The sequence below is a fragment of the Portunus trituberculatus genome, chromosome 44, assembly GCF_017591435.1.
Source record: "Portunus trituberculatus isolate SZX2019 chromosome 44, ASM1759143v1, whole genome shotgun sequence".
Taxonomy (NCBI): Eukaryota; Metazoa; Arthropoda; class Malacostraca; order Decapoda; family Portunidae; genus Portunus; species Portunus trituberculatus.
The window spans coordinates 12,782,917-12,798,580 of NC_059298.1; the positions used below are offsets into that span (position 1 = coordinate 12,782,917).

General features: G+C 42.9%; 1 protein-coding gene and 1 long non-coding RNA gene across 4 annotated transcripts in view; both read right to left on the bottom strand.

The window, feature by feature from the left end:
• Nucleotides 1-2,264: 2,264 nt before the first annotated feature.
• LOC123518887 lies at nt 2,265-3,607 on the bottom strand. Its single transcript, XR_006678908.1, has 3 exons — nt 3,363-3,607; nt 2,410-2,536; nt 2,265-2,322 (listed from the first exon to the last, which is right to left on the bottom strand). It is a non-coding gene; the product is annotated as an uncharacterized LOC123518887 (long non-coding RNA).
• Nucleotides 3,608-5,133: 1,526 nt separating this feature from the next.
• LOC123518929 (histone-lysine N-methyltransferase 2D-like) overlaps nt 5,134-15,664 on the bottom strand; it is a 31,676-nt gene continuing 21,145 nt past the window's right edge. For 2 of the 3 annotated variants that reach the window (XM_045279999.1, XM_045280000.1), the window contains exons 2-9: nt 13,532-14,664; nt 12,840-12,975; nt 12,416-12,510; nt 11,849-12,018; nt 11,065-11,223; nt 8,272-8,434; nt 6,916-7,127; nt 5,134-6,531 (exon numbers count right to left, since the gene is read on the bottom strand). In XM_045279999.1, coding sequence (XP_045135934.1) covers nt 5,832-6,531; nt 6,916-7,127; nt 8,272-8,434; nt 11,065-11,223; nt 11,849-12,018; nt 12,416-12,510; nt 12,840-12,975; nt 13,532-13,768 — 1,872 coding nt within the window. In that variant the 5' untranslated portion in view covers nt 13,769-14,664 and the 3' untranslated portion in view covers nt 5,134-5,831. Of the gene's footprint in view, nt 6,532-6,915; nt 7,128-8,271; nt 8,435-8,844; nt 8,912-11,064; nt 11,224-11,848; nt 12,019-12,415; nt 12,511-12,839; nt 12,976-13,531; nt 14,665-15,664 lie in introns of all 3 variants that reach the window. The other variant, XM_045280001.1, reaches the window with a different exon arrangement.

Consider the following 15,664-nt stretch of genomic DNA (forward strand, 5'->3'; position numbering starts at 1 on the left):
AATAATATTAAATGCAATGTTCGTGTACAGCATTGATGAAAAATGTGTGCTGAAAAAAATATTTTACATTTGTCTTTTTATTTACTAGTATTTACGTCTATCCATTTAACTGTCTATCTATCTATCTTTCTAACAATTTATCTATCGTGTGTTTCTCCTTTCAATGAATAAATTTGTTTCAATGCCATAACGGTATCTATGTGTGTGTGGTGGAGGGGGGAGGGTGTTGAAATAAAACACTACAGTGTCTCGGATGAAAGAGGGAAAGGTAACTGTAGAGACGTCTCCAAGGTCAAGAGAAGGAAGATAACCACCGTCCACTTGCCGCCACTGTATGTACCCAAGGCTGACTCTGCACCACCACTGATGTATGTGCCCGTGGTAGTCTGGTAGTCTGTCCGTTCATTCGGGTGACGTGGAATGGTAGCGGTTTTAGCATTATCGAACACATTTGCGACGAGTAGTTTCAGTAAACCCTGGGGATGACGCTCGTAAGATATGACGTTGAAATGTAATAAAATAAACTAATAAGAAATAAATGAATGAATAAAGCGATAATGATAATGATATTAATGATAACAAATATCATAATATTTTTTATATAGATAGGAGAGGCACCAGTCAAAGATAACAAAAATGCAATAAAAAAAGAAAAGCCCACTGAGGTGCCGATCCCAAAAGAGATGTCAAGAGAATCATCGAAAATTTAAGGCTAAGTGTCTTGAAACCTCCCTCTTGAAAGAGTTCAAGTCATAAGGAGTTGAAAATACAAAACTAAGCAGAGTTTACCAAGAAAGGGATGAACGATCGTGAATACTGGTTAACTCTTGCATTAGAGATATGAACATACTAGGGGTGAGAGAAAGAAGAAAGTGTTGTGTAGCGAGGCAATGGGAGGAGAGCAGGCATACAATTAGCAAGATCAGAAGAGCCGTTTGCATGAAAAGAATGGTAGCAGATAGCAAGAGATGCAACGTTGGCAGTTGAGAAATTTAGGAATTGAGAGATTAAGGTCAGAGAGGATAATTACAGTGCTTGATAATTATTACAAGATTCCAGAACTAATCTGAGTATCAGCGTGTTGAGAGAAAGCAATATAAAGAACAAGAAAAAAATCATCAGCTTGGTATCCGGGTGTTGCGAGTGACGAGTATCGCGGAGAGGGGGAGGGGCGTATAGGTGTGTTTGAGAGTTACGGAATTCTTCTTTTACGTTTAAAGATTTTTGCATGCCTACTACTACAACCACAACTACTACTACTACCATAACTACTACTACTACTACTACTACTACTACTACTACTACTACTACTACTACTACCACCACATCTCCACTACTACTACTACTACTACTACTACTACTACTACTACTACTACTACTACTACTACTACTACTACTACTACTACTACTGCTAGTCTACTACTACTGCTGCTGCTACTACTACTATTACTACTACTACTACTACTACTAATAATAATAATAATAATAATAATAATAATAATAATAATAATAATAATAATAATAATAATAATAATAATAATAATAATAATAATAATAATAATAATAATAATAATAATAATAATAATAATAATAATAATAATAATAATGATAAAAAAAAAACTATAATAACAACAACAGCAATACATTCATAATCTTCCTCTGCCAATGAAGCCTCCCTCTAAGAACATAAGATGATAAGAGCATAAGTGAAGCTGCAAGAAGTACCAGCAGCCTTACACGCGACGGTAGCTTGCAATGGAGGCGATTGGTATACGTACAGTACTTGTAAGTCTCGTTAAGGGCAGGACAGTGATACGCATGCAGCTTTTTATCATCTCTAACTTCGTCGTTTGTATCACCGTAAGGTACCTGAAGAGTTGTCGAGTGATCTAAGTGAAGCGTTGGAGTGTACAGGTCAAGGGCAAATACGTATTAATCCTTTCATTGGTCTGGTCGCTTTTAAGTAACATTGACATTAGTTGTACGAGTATGATTTGCACGGCCATATGGAGAAAGGAAAAAATAAGAGGTTCATTTACCACTTTCTGCAATCTATAACTGATTGATTTACTCAAATACAAAAATATGTGCCTGAAAAATGCTGAGGGATTATGGAAAAAAAAAAAAAAAAAAAACTACCATCACTGAAATGATTAATGGTGCACCGCAAAGACGTAGAATAAACTGATAGATTCACAAACTAAACAAAATGATAATGAAAATGAATATAAAAATAGGTGAATAAATAAAACAAATCATAGATAGCCAGGTAATTTAATAAAAAGATAAACGTAATATCGGTAACTTGCATCCTATCACGCTCTGTAAAGAAGAGAATGTAACATCTCAGTCTGATAAGCAATTGGTGAATATATTGACGTCCTTAGCTCAATGATAGGCGTTCCTTACTTTGCATAGTCCCACGTCGCCCTTGGGCAAGCTGCAGCACCCATCAACCCCGTCTTCCTCCTTTGGCAGCGTAACGATACACCTGCTGCCTTGTGGGTCTTCCGGCGAAACCTTAAAAAAGAAAGCTCTGAAATAAAAGGAAGGGTAAAAGGATAAGGCAGTGAGAAGAAAGCGTGTGGCTGTGCGTGTGAGAGGAACCAGAATTGAGGACATGTATTGAGAGGAGAAGAATGGCACTTGGTTAGGAAAAATATAGTAACACTGTTGCAGGGATAGAGACGGAAAACAAGCGTGAGGTGTAAGTGTGGAAGCAAATTACTAAGAAATAAAAGTGGTTAATAAATTAAGTAAGCTTTATGATGAAATGCAGCAGAGTGGTGTCCTCGCGTCCCTTGTAATGTTAAGAGGACAGTGGGTGGTCTGGAATAAGTAGAAATAATGATGATAATGATAATAGTAACAATAATATAATAATAGTAATAATAATAATAATGATAATAATGATAATAATAATAATGATAATAATAATAATAATAATAATAATAATAATAATAATAATAATAATAATAATAATGATAATGATAATAATAATAATAATAATAATAATAATAATAATTATTATTATTATTATTATTATTGTTGTTGTTCAGACATTCAGACAAGTTAAAGGAGGAGGTGAAGAGAAACACAGGTGCAGGGAGGTGAGTTTATTCCTGACTGGTTTCGCTGATGCTTCTTCAGCTGAAGAAGCATCAGCGAAACCAGTCAGGAATAAACTCACCTCCCTGCACCTGTGTTTCTCTTCACCTCCTCCTTTAACTTGTCTGAATGTCTGAACAACAACAAGAACAACAACAATAATAATAATAATAATAATAATAATAATAATAATAATAATAATAATAATAGTAATAATAATAATAATAATAATAATAATGACAACAACAACTTACTTTACATTCAACAAAAGGAAGACAGACTTCAGATTAACGCATCGGGGCTTCGGATGAAAAAAAAAAAATCCGTTCAATATACTTAGTGCACACGTTAACAAGCTTTCGTCACTAAAAATACCAAGAGTGAATAAATGTTTCCCTTCCATCACTGTGCTTTGTAGATGTATCCATTATCAGTGAATGCAGACTTTACGTCTGCTTTAGACGGTAGTGCTCTGGGAGAGCTGTGGCTAGTGTCTGTGTCATTGGGCTCACTAGCGAGACCGCAGAACCAATGAGAACTGGCATCCTGTTATGCATTGCTCGTACGATTACTGCCCCCCCTGTTGTGTTCCGGTACGGTACTGGTATTAAGATTAGGCTGAAGCCTGATAAGTGTGCTTATCGTTTTACATGTGTATGTGTGTGTGTGTGTGTGTGTGTGTGTGTGTGTGTGTGTGTGTGTGAAGCCAAACTTATGAAGTTGAGAAGGGGATAAACTAAAGAAGTCACTCCAAAGGGATTATTACTGCACTGTGCTTTCAAGGTTATAGAGTGCGAGTGAACACACACACACACACACACACACACACACACACACACACACACACCGCGTAGTGTAGTGGTTAGCACGCTCGATTCACAATCGAGTGGGCCCGAGTTCGAGTCCCGGGGGCGGTGAGACAAATGGGCAAGCCTCTTAATGTGTAGCCCCTGTTCACCTAGCAGTAAATAGGTACGGGATGTAACTCGAGGGGTTGTGGCCTCGCTTTCCCGGTGTGTGGAGTGTGTTGTGGTCTCAGTCCTAACCGAAGATCGGTCCATGAGCTCTGAGCTCGCTCCGTAATGGGAAAGACTGACTGCCAGCAAACGACCGTGGTGAATTACACACGCGTTTTTTTTTTTCTTTTTTTTTTTTCTTTATACCATGTGGGCTTTTCACGGGAATTTATGGGCTAAAGGCGATACTTTTTTTAGGTACCTCCTATCTCAAAGCCCACCCGCTAGGAAACCATTGGCCCGAGTGAGGAAGCCCAACCTACACTCAGACCGTGGAAAGGATTCGAACCCGTGCGTTTGGAGACCCCTCGGACCCCAAAGCGCGCATGGTTCCACTGTACCACGGCGGCCTTTCTCTCTCTCTCTCTCTCTCTCTCTCTCTCTCTCTCTCTCTCTCTCTCTCTCTCTCTCAACGTCGTTCCCTTCATTACAATTAAGTCTTGCTTCACATCAGAAAATGGTGACGAGATAAATTGCTTCATCACTTTCCGGTTATTCCATCATTTCTTCATTTGCTGCTTTTCTTCATTTTTTTTTTTTTTTCGCTCTCTTCTGCATTACGAGTCATTGTTGCTCAAGATTCAGTGATTAAGCTCTCCTCTGTTTTTATTTACTCACCATAGCTGAAAGAATCTTTATGGCGCGGAGGCACGTTCCCTGAGTGACGTGATTGTTCTTGGATTAAGTTTCTTTTATGATTTATGGTTATTTACTTTTTTTCTGCATCGATGTAGTGTAGCATCATAGAAAGGTTTAAATGAACATAAGACAGATAAATGGATGAGGATGATAGGTTGGTATGTAGGTTTCATACAGAGACAGCAACGTGTAGAGTAGACATGATGATTTCTTGCAGCTTCCCTTGTATTACATGTTCTTACCAATACACAGAAGATGAATGTTTGCATCAGTTACCTTTTCGACTTTGAGGGAAATTGAGCCTGTCAGTCTGCCAGTCACGCAGCGAATAGGTGCTACTTGTGGGGACAGAAAAAAATAAAAGATTGAAGAAAGCAAGACATTTCATTAAACTCAGCATATTTAGGAGACATTTTAGTAGTGGAGGAAGTAGACAGAGTGGCTGCGCGCGAGTGTTACCGAGGCGGTCTGTCTGTGCAGCCTGGCGCACCATCGTGAGGCTTGCTGGAACTACTGACGGGATAATGAATTATCCTTCATTTTCAGAGTGGCTCGTCATCAATGCTTTATGTTTATTGCACAAACTAGTATATATTTGTACTGGATATATTGATAACTGATCGACATTACAGTAGAACAGAGAAATACATAACATTTTGCCATTAATAAGAGGGAGATAAATTGTTGACTGATCATGACACAATTTAATACAATTTTGATGTCTACATAACGCACCATATTTTACAGTCTGAGCGAAACTCGTTCCGAAGGATTGTCCTTCACACAGACACACAGTGATCGGGGAAGTCGACGGTTCGAGGAGATAGTAACATTATTTACGTGATTGTATTCTATTCGCACCATGCTTAACCGATGAGCGACTGTAGAATATCTGATATTCCAAGTAGTATATAAATATTCTTACTGGCTTAACGTTAGAGCCGCGAGCTGATAGCTCATGCAATTTTCTACAAAAATTAACAGAACATGAATACTAAGCCTGAGATGAGAAGCATTTCCTATGCATAGAACTGAGGTTGTGTGTTGGCAGCATGTTCCCAGCAGCGGCTACTGCTCGCTTTCTGTATAGTCTTGTGGTATGGTTGCCTTCTCCTTGCGGGGCCGTCCCCGGCCACCCCTTCGGTGTGTTCGGCCGCGCCCCTTGCTGCGCGTCTCCAGTCTATTTTCAGGATCATGACCGGAAGCTACACGCCCTTCCTCAGACTGAGAGGCATCAGCACCTTCAGGCCCACTTCGTTTGTACTGGGTCCCGTGACGCCCTGCCTGAGCCTCTCGGGGAGACGCCGGAGTTCGAGAATAGTCCTGCCTCCCCCGAGAGTCATCCCGAGGTAAGGGAGGCCGCCCAGAGGCCCGCCCTGAGGACGATGGGCCTTGATTCTGGGTGTGGTCAGGCGCTCTGGGCTTATGTTCGCCGTTCATCTCTGTTGACTCCCTCCCCTGACGACCCTCGTGTTGTTGCTGCTGCTGCTGGTCTGCGTGTGGATTATGGTGCTGTTGTTGCTGGTGGTGGAATTGCTGCTGTTGTTCTGACTGATGCTGTCCATGCTGACGTTGCCTTGTTCGTCCTCTGCCGAAGTGCCTCCCCCGGCCACGCTGCTGATGTTGTTGATGTTGTTGTGGCTGTTGTTGATGGTGTTGTTGCTGTGACTGCTGCTGCTGTTGTTGTTGTGCATGTTGCTGCTGCTGCTGCTGCAGAGGACCTGAAGTTATAGCAGGGAATGTCGTTCCTCCTTCGCGTTCTCTTGACCTGTGAATGAAAAGAGTGCATTATTCTTTCTATTCAGTAAAGAATTAATTCCATCATCCAGCTTCTAAACGCTGATTTATTTAATGGAAGCAAAAGTTGCAGTTACAAATCATCACTGAACAAAAATAGTATGAAAAACATTATTTCGGAAACGTATGAATGACCTCATGACGTCCTACCCTGCCCGTGTCACCGCAGCGTGGGAATCAAGACTGACGGAAGAGGTAGAATCATCTACTGTTACTACATCCCATTCTTTACTTTGCATGCATACTATGTCTCACTTACCGGCGCTGTGACTTTAGAAATGACGAACTCACAGCCTCCACTCGGTGGGAGCAGCTTGTAACACGTGGCTCACTGAATCACCAGTACGTAATTTACCTCTCTACCATCCTGCGGTGCGTGGGGCTGACGGTGTGTGGCGGCGGCTTGCCACTACGCTCCTGCTGTTGGAACTGTTGGCGCAACGGCGGGAAGCGAGGCTCACGTTCTGCTTGAGACTTGGAATCTACGCTGCGTTTAGGAAGAGGCGAGGAAGCTCCAAGCAACCTGTCCACCTGCGAGCCTCGAGGTGACACATCGCGCTGGCCCACCTGTCGTGTCACCAAGATGTCACCACAGTGAGAAGGTGATAACAGCATATAATACAAGGAAATCATGCAAAAATGCATGGATCACTTCTTGTGACAGATCACGCAATGAGCAGTGTGATGAGTGTGGTGTTCAGGTAAGTGCTTGAATATTTCATGATGCTTGTTTAGAAACATATTTAAGTGTATCTTGAACAAGTCCGCAGCTGTTTATCAAGTTGTCCGGTCAAAACTACGAAGATCTTTTCTGGATCGAATTTCACCCAATTTTTGTGATAGATTTATAGGATAATGTCATTTACTAATGTTTCTGGATATTTGACAAATTGATGACATGTGAAGGCCCTTTCACAAAGGCTAAAAAACTGTTGTATTTAATTTTTTACATCTTAGTAATGTGACTTCACAAAAATACAAAATGGAGTTTCACTCATTTCAAGGATAATTTCACATAATTTACAATCTCATCAAGTTGTGTTACAGTCTAGTCTTGTTATGCAATGCATCCGCGCTAGGGCTCTCATTCCGAAGAGCTGCTCCTGACGATCGTGACAGCTTAGATCAAACACCACGGATTTGTTAAGCAATAGACTTAGACTTCAATCGACACACTAAGATGTCTAAGAGGAGTAGTGATGACGCACTCCAGGTACAGTCTACACTCTAGAGCAGTGTTCTTCAATCCTTTCTAAGCCTATAAACCCATCTGAGAGTTTTAAGATAAATTTTTGTACCCTATTCTGGGCACGAATATTTCATGCTTTAAGACTGAAAATGTATAAATAAAAGTCTTAGGTCTTTATTTCAAACACGAGAAATAACTATATACTCCATCTTAAATAATAGTTATAGAATTCCTAAATGTATAATAAAATATAATACCGTCTGAATGTAATGTACTAATACAATAAATTTGTGATACCATAATCTAAATTCAAATGATTTTCTTACATATCAGAATTTTCTTCCTGGACATTATTTTGCCGTACTATGCATTCTTTTATACATGGGTCACGTTATGTACTCTTTCCTTGTACCCCAGAATTTCCAGGTACCCTTTGAAAATATTCATGCACCCTAGGGTGCACCATGCACACATGTTGACTACCACTGCTCTAGAGGACACAGGAAGGCGTGGCGTGCTCACTTGTCTGGTGTGTGGGGAGGCGTGCAGGGTGGCGCGGGGTGCTGAGTCTCCTGTGCGTGGTGGAGGGCGGGGGGGGCGTGGAGGAGGCAGCTGCGGGGGCGCTCCTACCCTGGTGGTGGGGTGCGGGAGGCCCGAGCACTCACCAGCTGCCTCGCGTGCTTGCCTGGGGAGGGGGAGGTCAGTGTCAGCAGCACATATTGTAACAGTTCAATCGAATTGGCTTACTTGCTTCACAAATATTCTGGTAACTATCATAAGAAAGTCTACGCACAAATATTTTATGAACAGGTGAGACTTATTCTTCTGTTATTATGTTTGTACAATGCGGAAGCGCCAGACAGGTAGATTTTCCATGCTTTTGAGTTTTCTCTCCAAAACTGAAGGAAATATGCTCTAAAATGTACAATGAATTAATTATTCATAAAATTTGGTAGACAATTTTAATAGCTATCAACAGTATCCCCAACCCAGGCGGTGAGTACTACACATTGCAGGAGGAGCATGCAGTCTCTGTGCCACCTGGCGGGGCGGAGCTGCGGGTAAGCAAGCCAGTGAGTGCGCGGAGTCACGTACCGCGGCGCCGCCAACCTGAATGTTGTTCCCAGAAGGGGTGGCTGGCGGAGTGTCGTCTCTGAGCAGTCTGGCGGAAGGAGCAGCAGAAGCTATGATTTAGTAATAAGTTCATACACTGTAAGGAAAATAGTGTCGGCTGTGCCCCCGGCGGATGTTCCGCGGACCGATGAGTTGACGGTCGCTCCTCACGGTTTGTGATCGCATCGCCACACCTGTCTTCGTATCCTTCATGTCACGTGTGTACTATCGCAGCAACTACTTGACGATTCAAATGTCTTAGAAGCTCCCAGCAGACCCCACTGACGCATACTGCTTCTAAAGGTAATGACTCTCTACTTCCCTGCCGGAGTCAGAAAGAAAAGAAATTATTTCATCCAGATAAAACCTTTTTGTTTTAAGGAATAGATTTTTTGATTCGAGTAAAGATCCCTGAATGATGACAAGCACTGGTTCAGATACGCTTCCTGACCCATCAAGAAAGTGAGAGACGCTGCTATAACTGTGGTTTCAGGGAGCATTAGAGGAATTTGCTTTCTTTTAGCTTTTTTTACGGATAAAAACAAATAAATTAATAAATAGATCAATAAAAATAGTGTAAGGAAACCAAATACGCTAGCGGTGGTGGAGTTTAGCATCTTGGATAGTTATTTTCAGTTATTGCTGCCTTCCATTTTTGCACCAAGGTCACGATGACATATGGACCACACTGCGTCACGTACTACTTCTCCCCCCCCCCCAGGACCCTATTACACCCGCATCCGTATTATTATGGTGTGAGTTGGCTTTCTGGAAAAAAGCCCGAACTTAGTTAAATAATTAATCAAGTAGAGTGGTATAGCCGAAATAAAATCCCAGAACATTCTCACTGGCACTTTGTTGAGCGTCTTTCCATCAATCTGAAGCAGCATGTCAGGTTTTGTAAGGAGACTAACAACAAATCAGCGACTTGAAATTCAAAGAAAAACGTTAAACACAACGGTAGTACAGGTGCGAAGCTTTAACTGTCCCGTAATGACTTATAGATACTAATAACCCTCTGTAACTCGTTCGTTGTATAAGTGCGTCATTGATTTTCACGGAGTATGAAACCAAGGACTTGGCAGTAATGCATGACAGGTACCCATCAGTGACAAATCTTCAGGGCAGGAATGACTATCATCTTTCATATTCAGAGGACTTCTTATTTAATTATATACGAACATTTATCTTTTATCGCTTTCAAGCACATACTACACCGCGCTCCGCCGCTCTCACTCTTGGAACAGAACACATACCACACTTTCGGTCGTCACATAGGCCATCTTCGTATATGCCAAGCCACGCTTGGCTGATGGATAAGAACACCATGCAGTAATTCTATGCTGCCCCTGTTGAAATCATAACGCAATGATTAATAAAGCGTTTTTGGGGACGTGGTGAAGAAAACAAGAACCTTTACTTTGGCGACAGACCGTGCGTGGAGAACAAACGCAGTTCATTAAGTTGTCACGGGATTGGCTCCTCATCGCACCATCGCCTGTGGTCGCCTCCTCAGTGTCGGCATGTCATCGATATTTTATATGGATGCACAGAGGCTTCAAGAATGATGTTACAGAGTCCGTTGAATTCCATGTCTATAAACCAAATAGAAGTTTATACATCGATAAATTCATTCCTTTATTAAGTTTCGCAAAGATCAAGTGAAATGTGATGGTGAAGCTATTTGGTGAGCGTTTTTTCTTTTATAATTTTCAAGACTACGACATCACTTCTTGAGGCACTGTACACACTGCAGCCATTTGAATAGTCCATCCTCAGCCTGCGAGATGGGCAATCAGTCTGGGCCAGGAATCAACCACACGGGGCGCGCCTCGCGATTCATTAAGCCGCGGACTATATTTGACTAGAAACATAATTTCATCAGGACCGCGGATCGTGATCTCTCTCTCTCTCTCTCTCTCTCTCTCTCTCTCTCTCTCTCTCTGGTAAGAAAAAATGGATGCCAAACTTTGCACAAAAAAAAAAAAAAAATAGTGTACCAAAAGTATGTTCCAGAATAATGAGAATAATAAAAAAAAGTTTTGTATGAATCCTTTGTGCATATGCCCAAAAGTAACTAGAATCATGAATAATATTAGAGATAAAGAATATTTTAGTGATGCAAACTTCTCCTTTTGTCTGGTTCGCAAAATTTATACTTCATTAAAGTGCATTTCCTTGCAACACTCGAGTACGTCTCACCTCTTGAGATCCTCGACGAGAGTATTGAGGTACTTGTTCTTGGCGCGTTCCTCTTCCAAGAGGCGGCGCGTGTGGTCCGCAGCCTCCTCCAGCAGCTCCAGATCAAGAGAGCGTACCAGGCGGGGGTCTCCACGTCCGGATCGGCCTCGCAGGGAGCGTCTATAGAAGGGAAGGGGAATACTAAGGGAACTTGAATAATTCGCCGGTAATGCTAACAGAAATTTATCCCTTGAATCAGTGTTTGTCATCTCAGTGGCCAGTGCGTCATTGCCTCAGTGTGTCGCTGTGTGCCGGGGAAATGGATATATTAAATTCTGAGACTTCGAATAATTAAACATGACGGTGAAAAATCTGTAGGTAGGAAAAATTAAACATGACAGGAAAAGTAAGTTGCAGGTAGTAAAGATGCTCAATGAATAAAGATGTGTTGCGCCCTGACTCAAATGCGATGGGTGAGACTCATGACACACAACCGTGCCGTACCGGTGTTGGAGTATAACATGAACAATCTCTCCATGCAGTAAATAAAAAATTAGTATATTAACAAATTAGTAAATTAACAAATTAGTAAATTAAAAATACAATAGATGCTTTGAACCAGCTCCAGCTACAATGATTCTGTAAATCATAGATGCGCGCATGTCTATTAAGAGAGAGAGAGAGAGAGAGAGAGAGAGAGAGAGAGAGAGAGAGAGAGAGAGAAAGAGAGCATGTGTGGGTGTATGAATGCCTGTGTCGGGCTGCTATACATTATAGGCTTACTGCGCTGCGTGCGTCCTCCCACCTGACAACAAAGTCGCCGTTGATGAAGGGCTGCGGGGAGGGCAGTGTCTTGGCGGGGGCCTCACTAGTGTCGGTGAGAGTTGTGGTGGCGCCTGTGGCGGGGACAGTGAGAGTGGGGGCTGCAGGGGGAACATTCTGCTTGCTTGCCTCAATCTCTGCTGGCTTTTCATTCTGAAATGATAAGAAAGAGACAGAGAAGAGTGAATACTTCATGCGTTTCATCTTAACTTTATTCAAACGTCAGAACATAAAAAGACACACAGAAAAGATATTCTTCTCTAAAGTCCATGTCTTTTCCCACTCGATTTTAAAATTAGTTTCTTGAATTCACGTTAGAAATAAAAAGAAAAGAGATTATGTAAAGCCTCAACAAAACTTAATTCTGGCAAGTAAAGACAGTGCATGCCACGACGTGCGGGACACGCTTCTCAGAATTATTAAAACAACTTATTAGAGCAGGGTGTTTTTTTTTTCTGCGCCCTTCTCTCTCTCTCTCTCTCTCTCTCTCTCTCTCTCTCTCTCTCTCTCTCTCTCTCTCTCTCTCTCTCTCTCTCTCTCTCTCTCTCACCTTCGGGGAGGAGGCCTCGTCACTCTCCGGGCTGAAGGGAATGTCCTGCTTTACTTGGCTGGCATAGGGACCCATAAGCAACTGGAAAGTTAGATCTGAAGGGGAAAATCAAATAAAACAAAATATTACAAACCCAATGCATGTAGTGTCAGATAAATGTTATCTTTACAGCAGAAAACAACTTTAAGACTTTTTACGTATTTATAATTGAATTTTACTTATGGCTGATGGCGTAAAGCAACATATGCTGTAAAACTTCACTAAAGGACACTTAGATATTTCTAAGACCACCTCCTTCCTTCACACCTAACGATGCTTCCCAGACTCCCTCTGTCATGCTCTTCTGACACTTCCCCTTTGCTCTGTCTCCCTCCCTCAGCCTGCCTCACCCTCCCTCCTTCCCTTCCTGCTGTCTGCTGCTCACCCCTGTTCTTCTGCTTCAGGGCATCGATCTGCTGGTGGAGGCCCGTCAGCAGGTTGCCGTGAGTGATCTTCAGCTCCGCCAAGTCGTGCTCCAGCTGGACTGCACGTGCCCACCCACCACACCCGCAGCTTCGGTTCTGTGGCAAGAAACAGCAGCCGCTAAAGCCCTACAGGTGTGTGATCGTTTGTATCTACCTGTCTGTGTTTTATAGGAGTGAGTCAAGTTTATAATGTTTTGGCTTAATTGCCATATTTTCCTTGAAGTTGTAGATATTGTTTGTGCACACTTCTGTCTGACGTGTGTGTGTGTGTGTGTGTGTGTGTGTGTGTGTGTGTGTGTGTGTGTGTGTGTGTGTGTGTGTGTGTGTGTGTGTGTGTGTGTGTGTGTGTGTGTGTGTGTGTGTGTGTGTGTGTGTGTGTTAAATATTTTAGAATAAGATTTTCTTTATAAGAACCTTGCATACGCAAATTACTGTTGTATTCATATGTTATGTAGAGCATATACAGCGAAGATAATATTCAAGCAGAATTAGAGTAAGCTCATTGTTACATTAAGTCAAGCAAAAGGACATTTGTAACTCAAGAAGCTCTGCAGTACACAAACTATTGAAAAGTAAATCATGTACATTTATTGTGGCAGTGAAGTCAAAGTAAATGTATCCATGTACTGAAGGACGAGGAAATATTACTCACAACACTGCTCTTGTCATCCAGCTTTCTGTTCCTCCTCTCCTTCTCGAGGCTATCAGTGTTGCGGTTGAGTCGGTTGGGGGGTGTGGCTGCCAGCTTGGTAATAAGGGCATTCTGTTGCTGCTGTTGTTGCTGATCCCATGCTGTGCCTCCGCTGCTTGCCAGGTGAGGCGAGAATACTACCCCTCCTATTCCCAGACCTGAAGGGGAGCGCTCGATTGTCACTCCCTTGTCCGTCATGATGCCTGAGGTGGTAATGAGACTGGCTTGTCTGTCGCACGCCTCAGGTACGCGTGTCTCCTAAGGCTGACGGCAGAGACTGTGGAGTCTGAGGAAAGTTTGACGCTCGTGGAGGTCAGAGTAAAGAATCTGCGAGGACGCGGAAGTTAGTTAGAGGTATGTAGTTTCAGTCTTGCTAGTCTGCTTCGCCCTTCAGTAATCTCTTGTGACTCCGGCAGCAGCCTGAGGGTGCATTCGAGGTCGTTGAGGCGCTCCGCGGTCACGCACTTACTGAATTGGTGAGGGAGCCACTCGCGGTAATGATCTGAACTGCTAACAAGACTGGACTGCTTCGGAGCATGTGCGTGGCGGGATCAAGCTTGCTGCAACGCCTCTCGGTGACGTCACTGTTTCTGGTTACCGGGCGAGTGATGTTCTGGGGGTGATGTCACTGCCGCACCGCCTCCAATGAAAAAAGCTAAGCGGATGACGTCACGGTCAATGCTCAACTTTAAGACAGTGGAGAGGAAGAAATAATTCCGTTTACACAGAGGACTTTCCGACGACATCCATTTACGTTTGATTTGTTATCGTCAATTCGCTTACTACAAAGAGGGACGGCACATTTTCGGCAATAATAACATAAAGATAAGAAGAAGACGCACGTCCTAGGAACTCTGGGGTATAGTCCCAGCGTCACCCTTTAAATTAACACGGTTACCAACGCGGCCACCTGGCGCCATCTTGCTGAAGTTCCCTCGGCGCGACCTGAGTGAAGGTGCCATGGATCAGTGCCATGAGGGAGGTTCTCTCATGGCACCACAGACTCGAGCGGCTGCGAGTTGGGGACTGGGCATGATGGTGGTGATGTCTCCTTGCTGAGGATGATTGAGGGTACACAGGTGCCCGGCCACACTCTGCAAGGCAAACACGTCATTAGCTTCCCTGTGCTCGCCGCTTAAGTGGTCTCTGCTTTGCTTCTGTTCGTTAGTCCTAAATATTAATGCTGACCCACTAATGCTAGAAATACCACTTTAGTCATGCCGACACGGGGAGGGGAGGAAGGAAGGAACTCTGCCAATCCCCTGCACCTTACCACCCTTGCCAGCCCTCCTCCACCTACCCTTCACCTTGGTATATGTAATCAGCAGACATACGCACATTATGAGTTACCCAGAATACCCGAACATCTCCAGTCTTTTTCTTCATTATTCCAATTAACTTTAAAAATACGATACTTCACCATCAGGAACTTTTAGGCGTCTCATTTGGACTGTTTATAACAAGGTTTACATAATGGAAGACATTTGGGCATTTCTAAGGTTGTTGTCATGATCCTCGAAATAGTTTAATAAGGATTCTGTACCTCTAGTATAAAGAACATTCACGACAACCGAACTCTTTATCACTGTGGACTTTGAAAATAGATCTTACGAGAGAACGAAGCTTTTTAAAATAGAGGTTCAGAAAACCGTAGCTTGGGAGTGTATATGCATGAGCCATCAGAGAAAACGCCCTCGTTCAAGGGTGGACTGATGCAAGATTAAAATGGTTGCGCCTTAGTGGAGAAAAGACTAACCGTTGCCAAAACAGACCAGTATTGACGTGCGTGACGTGTTGCTTGCACGTCACGCGGCTGTCAGTTCCGTCACCTCGTCCTTGGCCAGGAATGGGAGGCGTCCTTTTCTGTCCTGAACCAGTGGAGCGATGAAAGTGCACCGTGTGTGTGTGTGTGTGTGTGTGTGTGTGTGTAATTCACCACGGTGCTTGCTGGTCACCCAGCTAGTCTTCCCCATTACGGAGCGAGCTCAGAGTTCATAGACCGATCTTCGGGTAGGACTGAGACCACAACACACTCCTCAAATATTTTTGTGTTTGTTTCTTTTTACATGTGTAATTCACCTCGGTCGTCTGCTG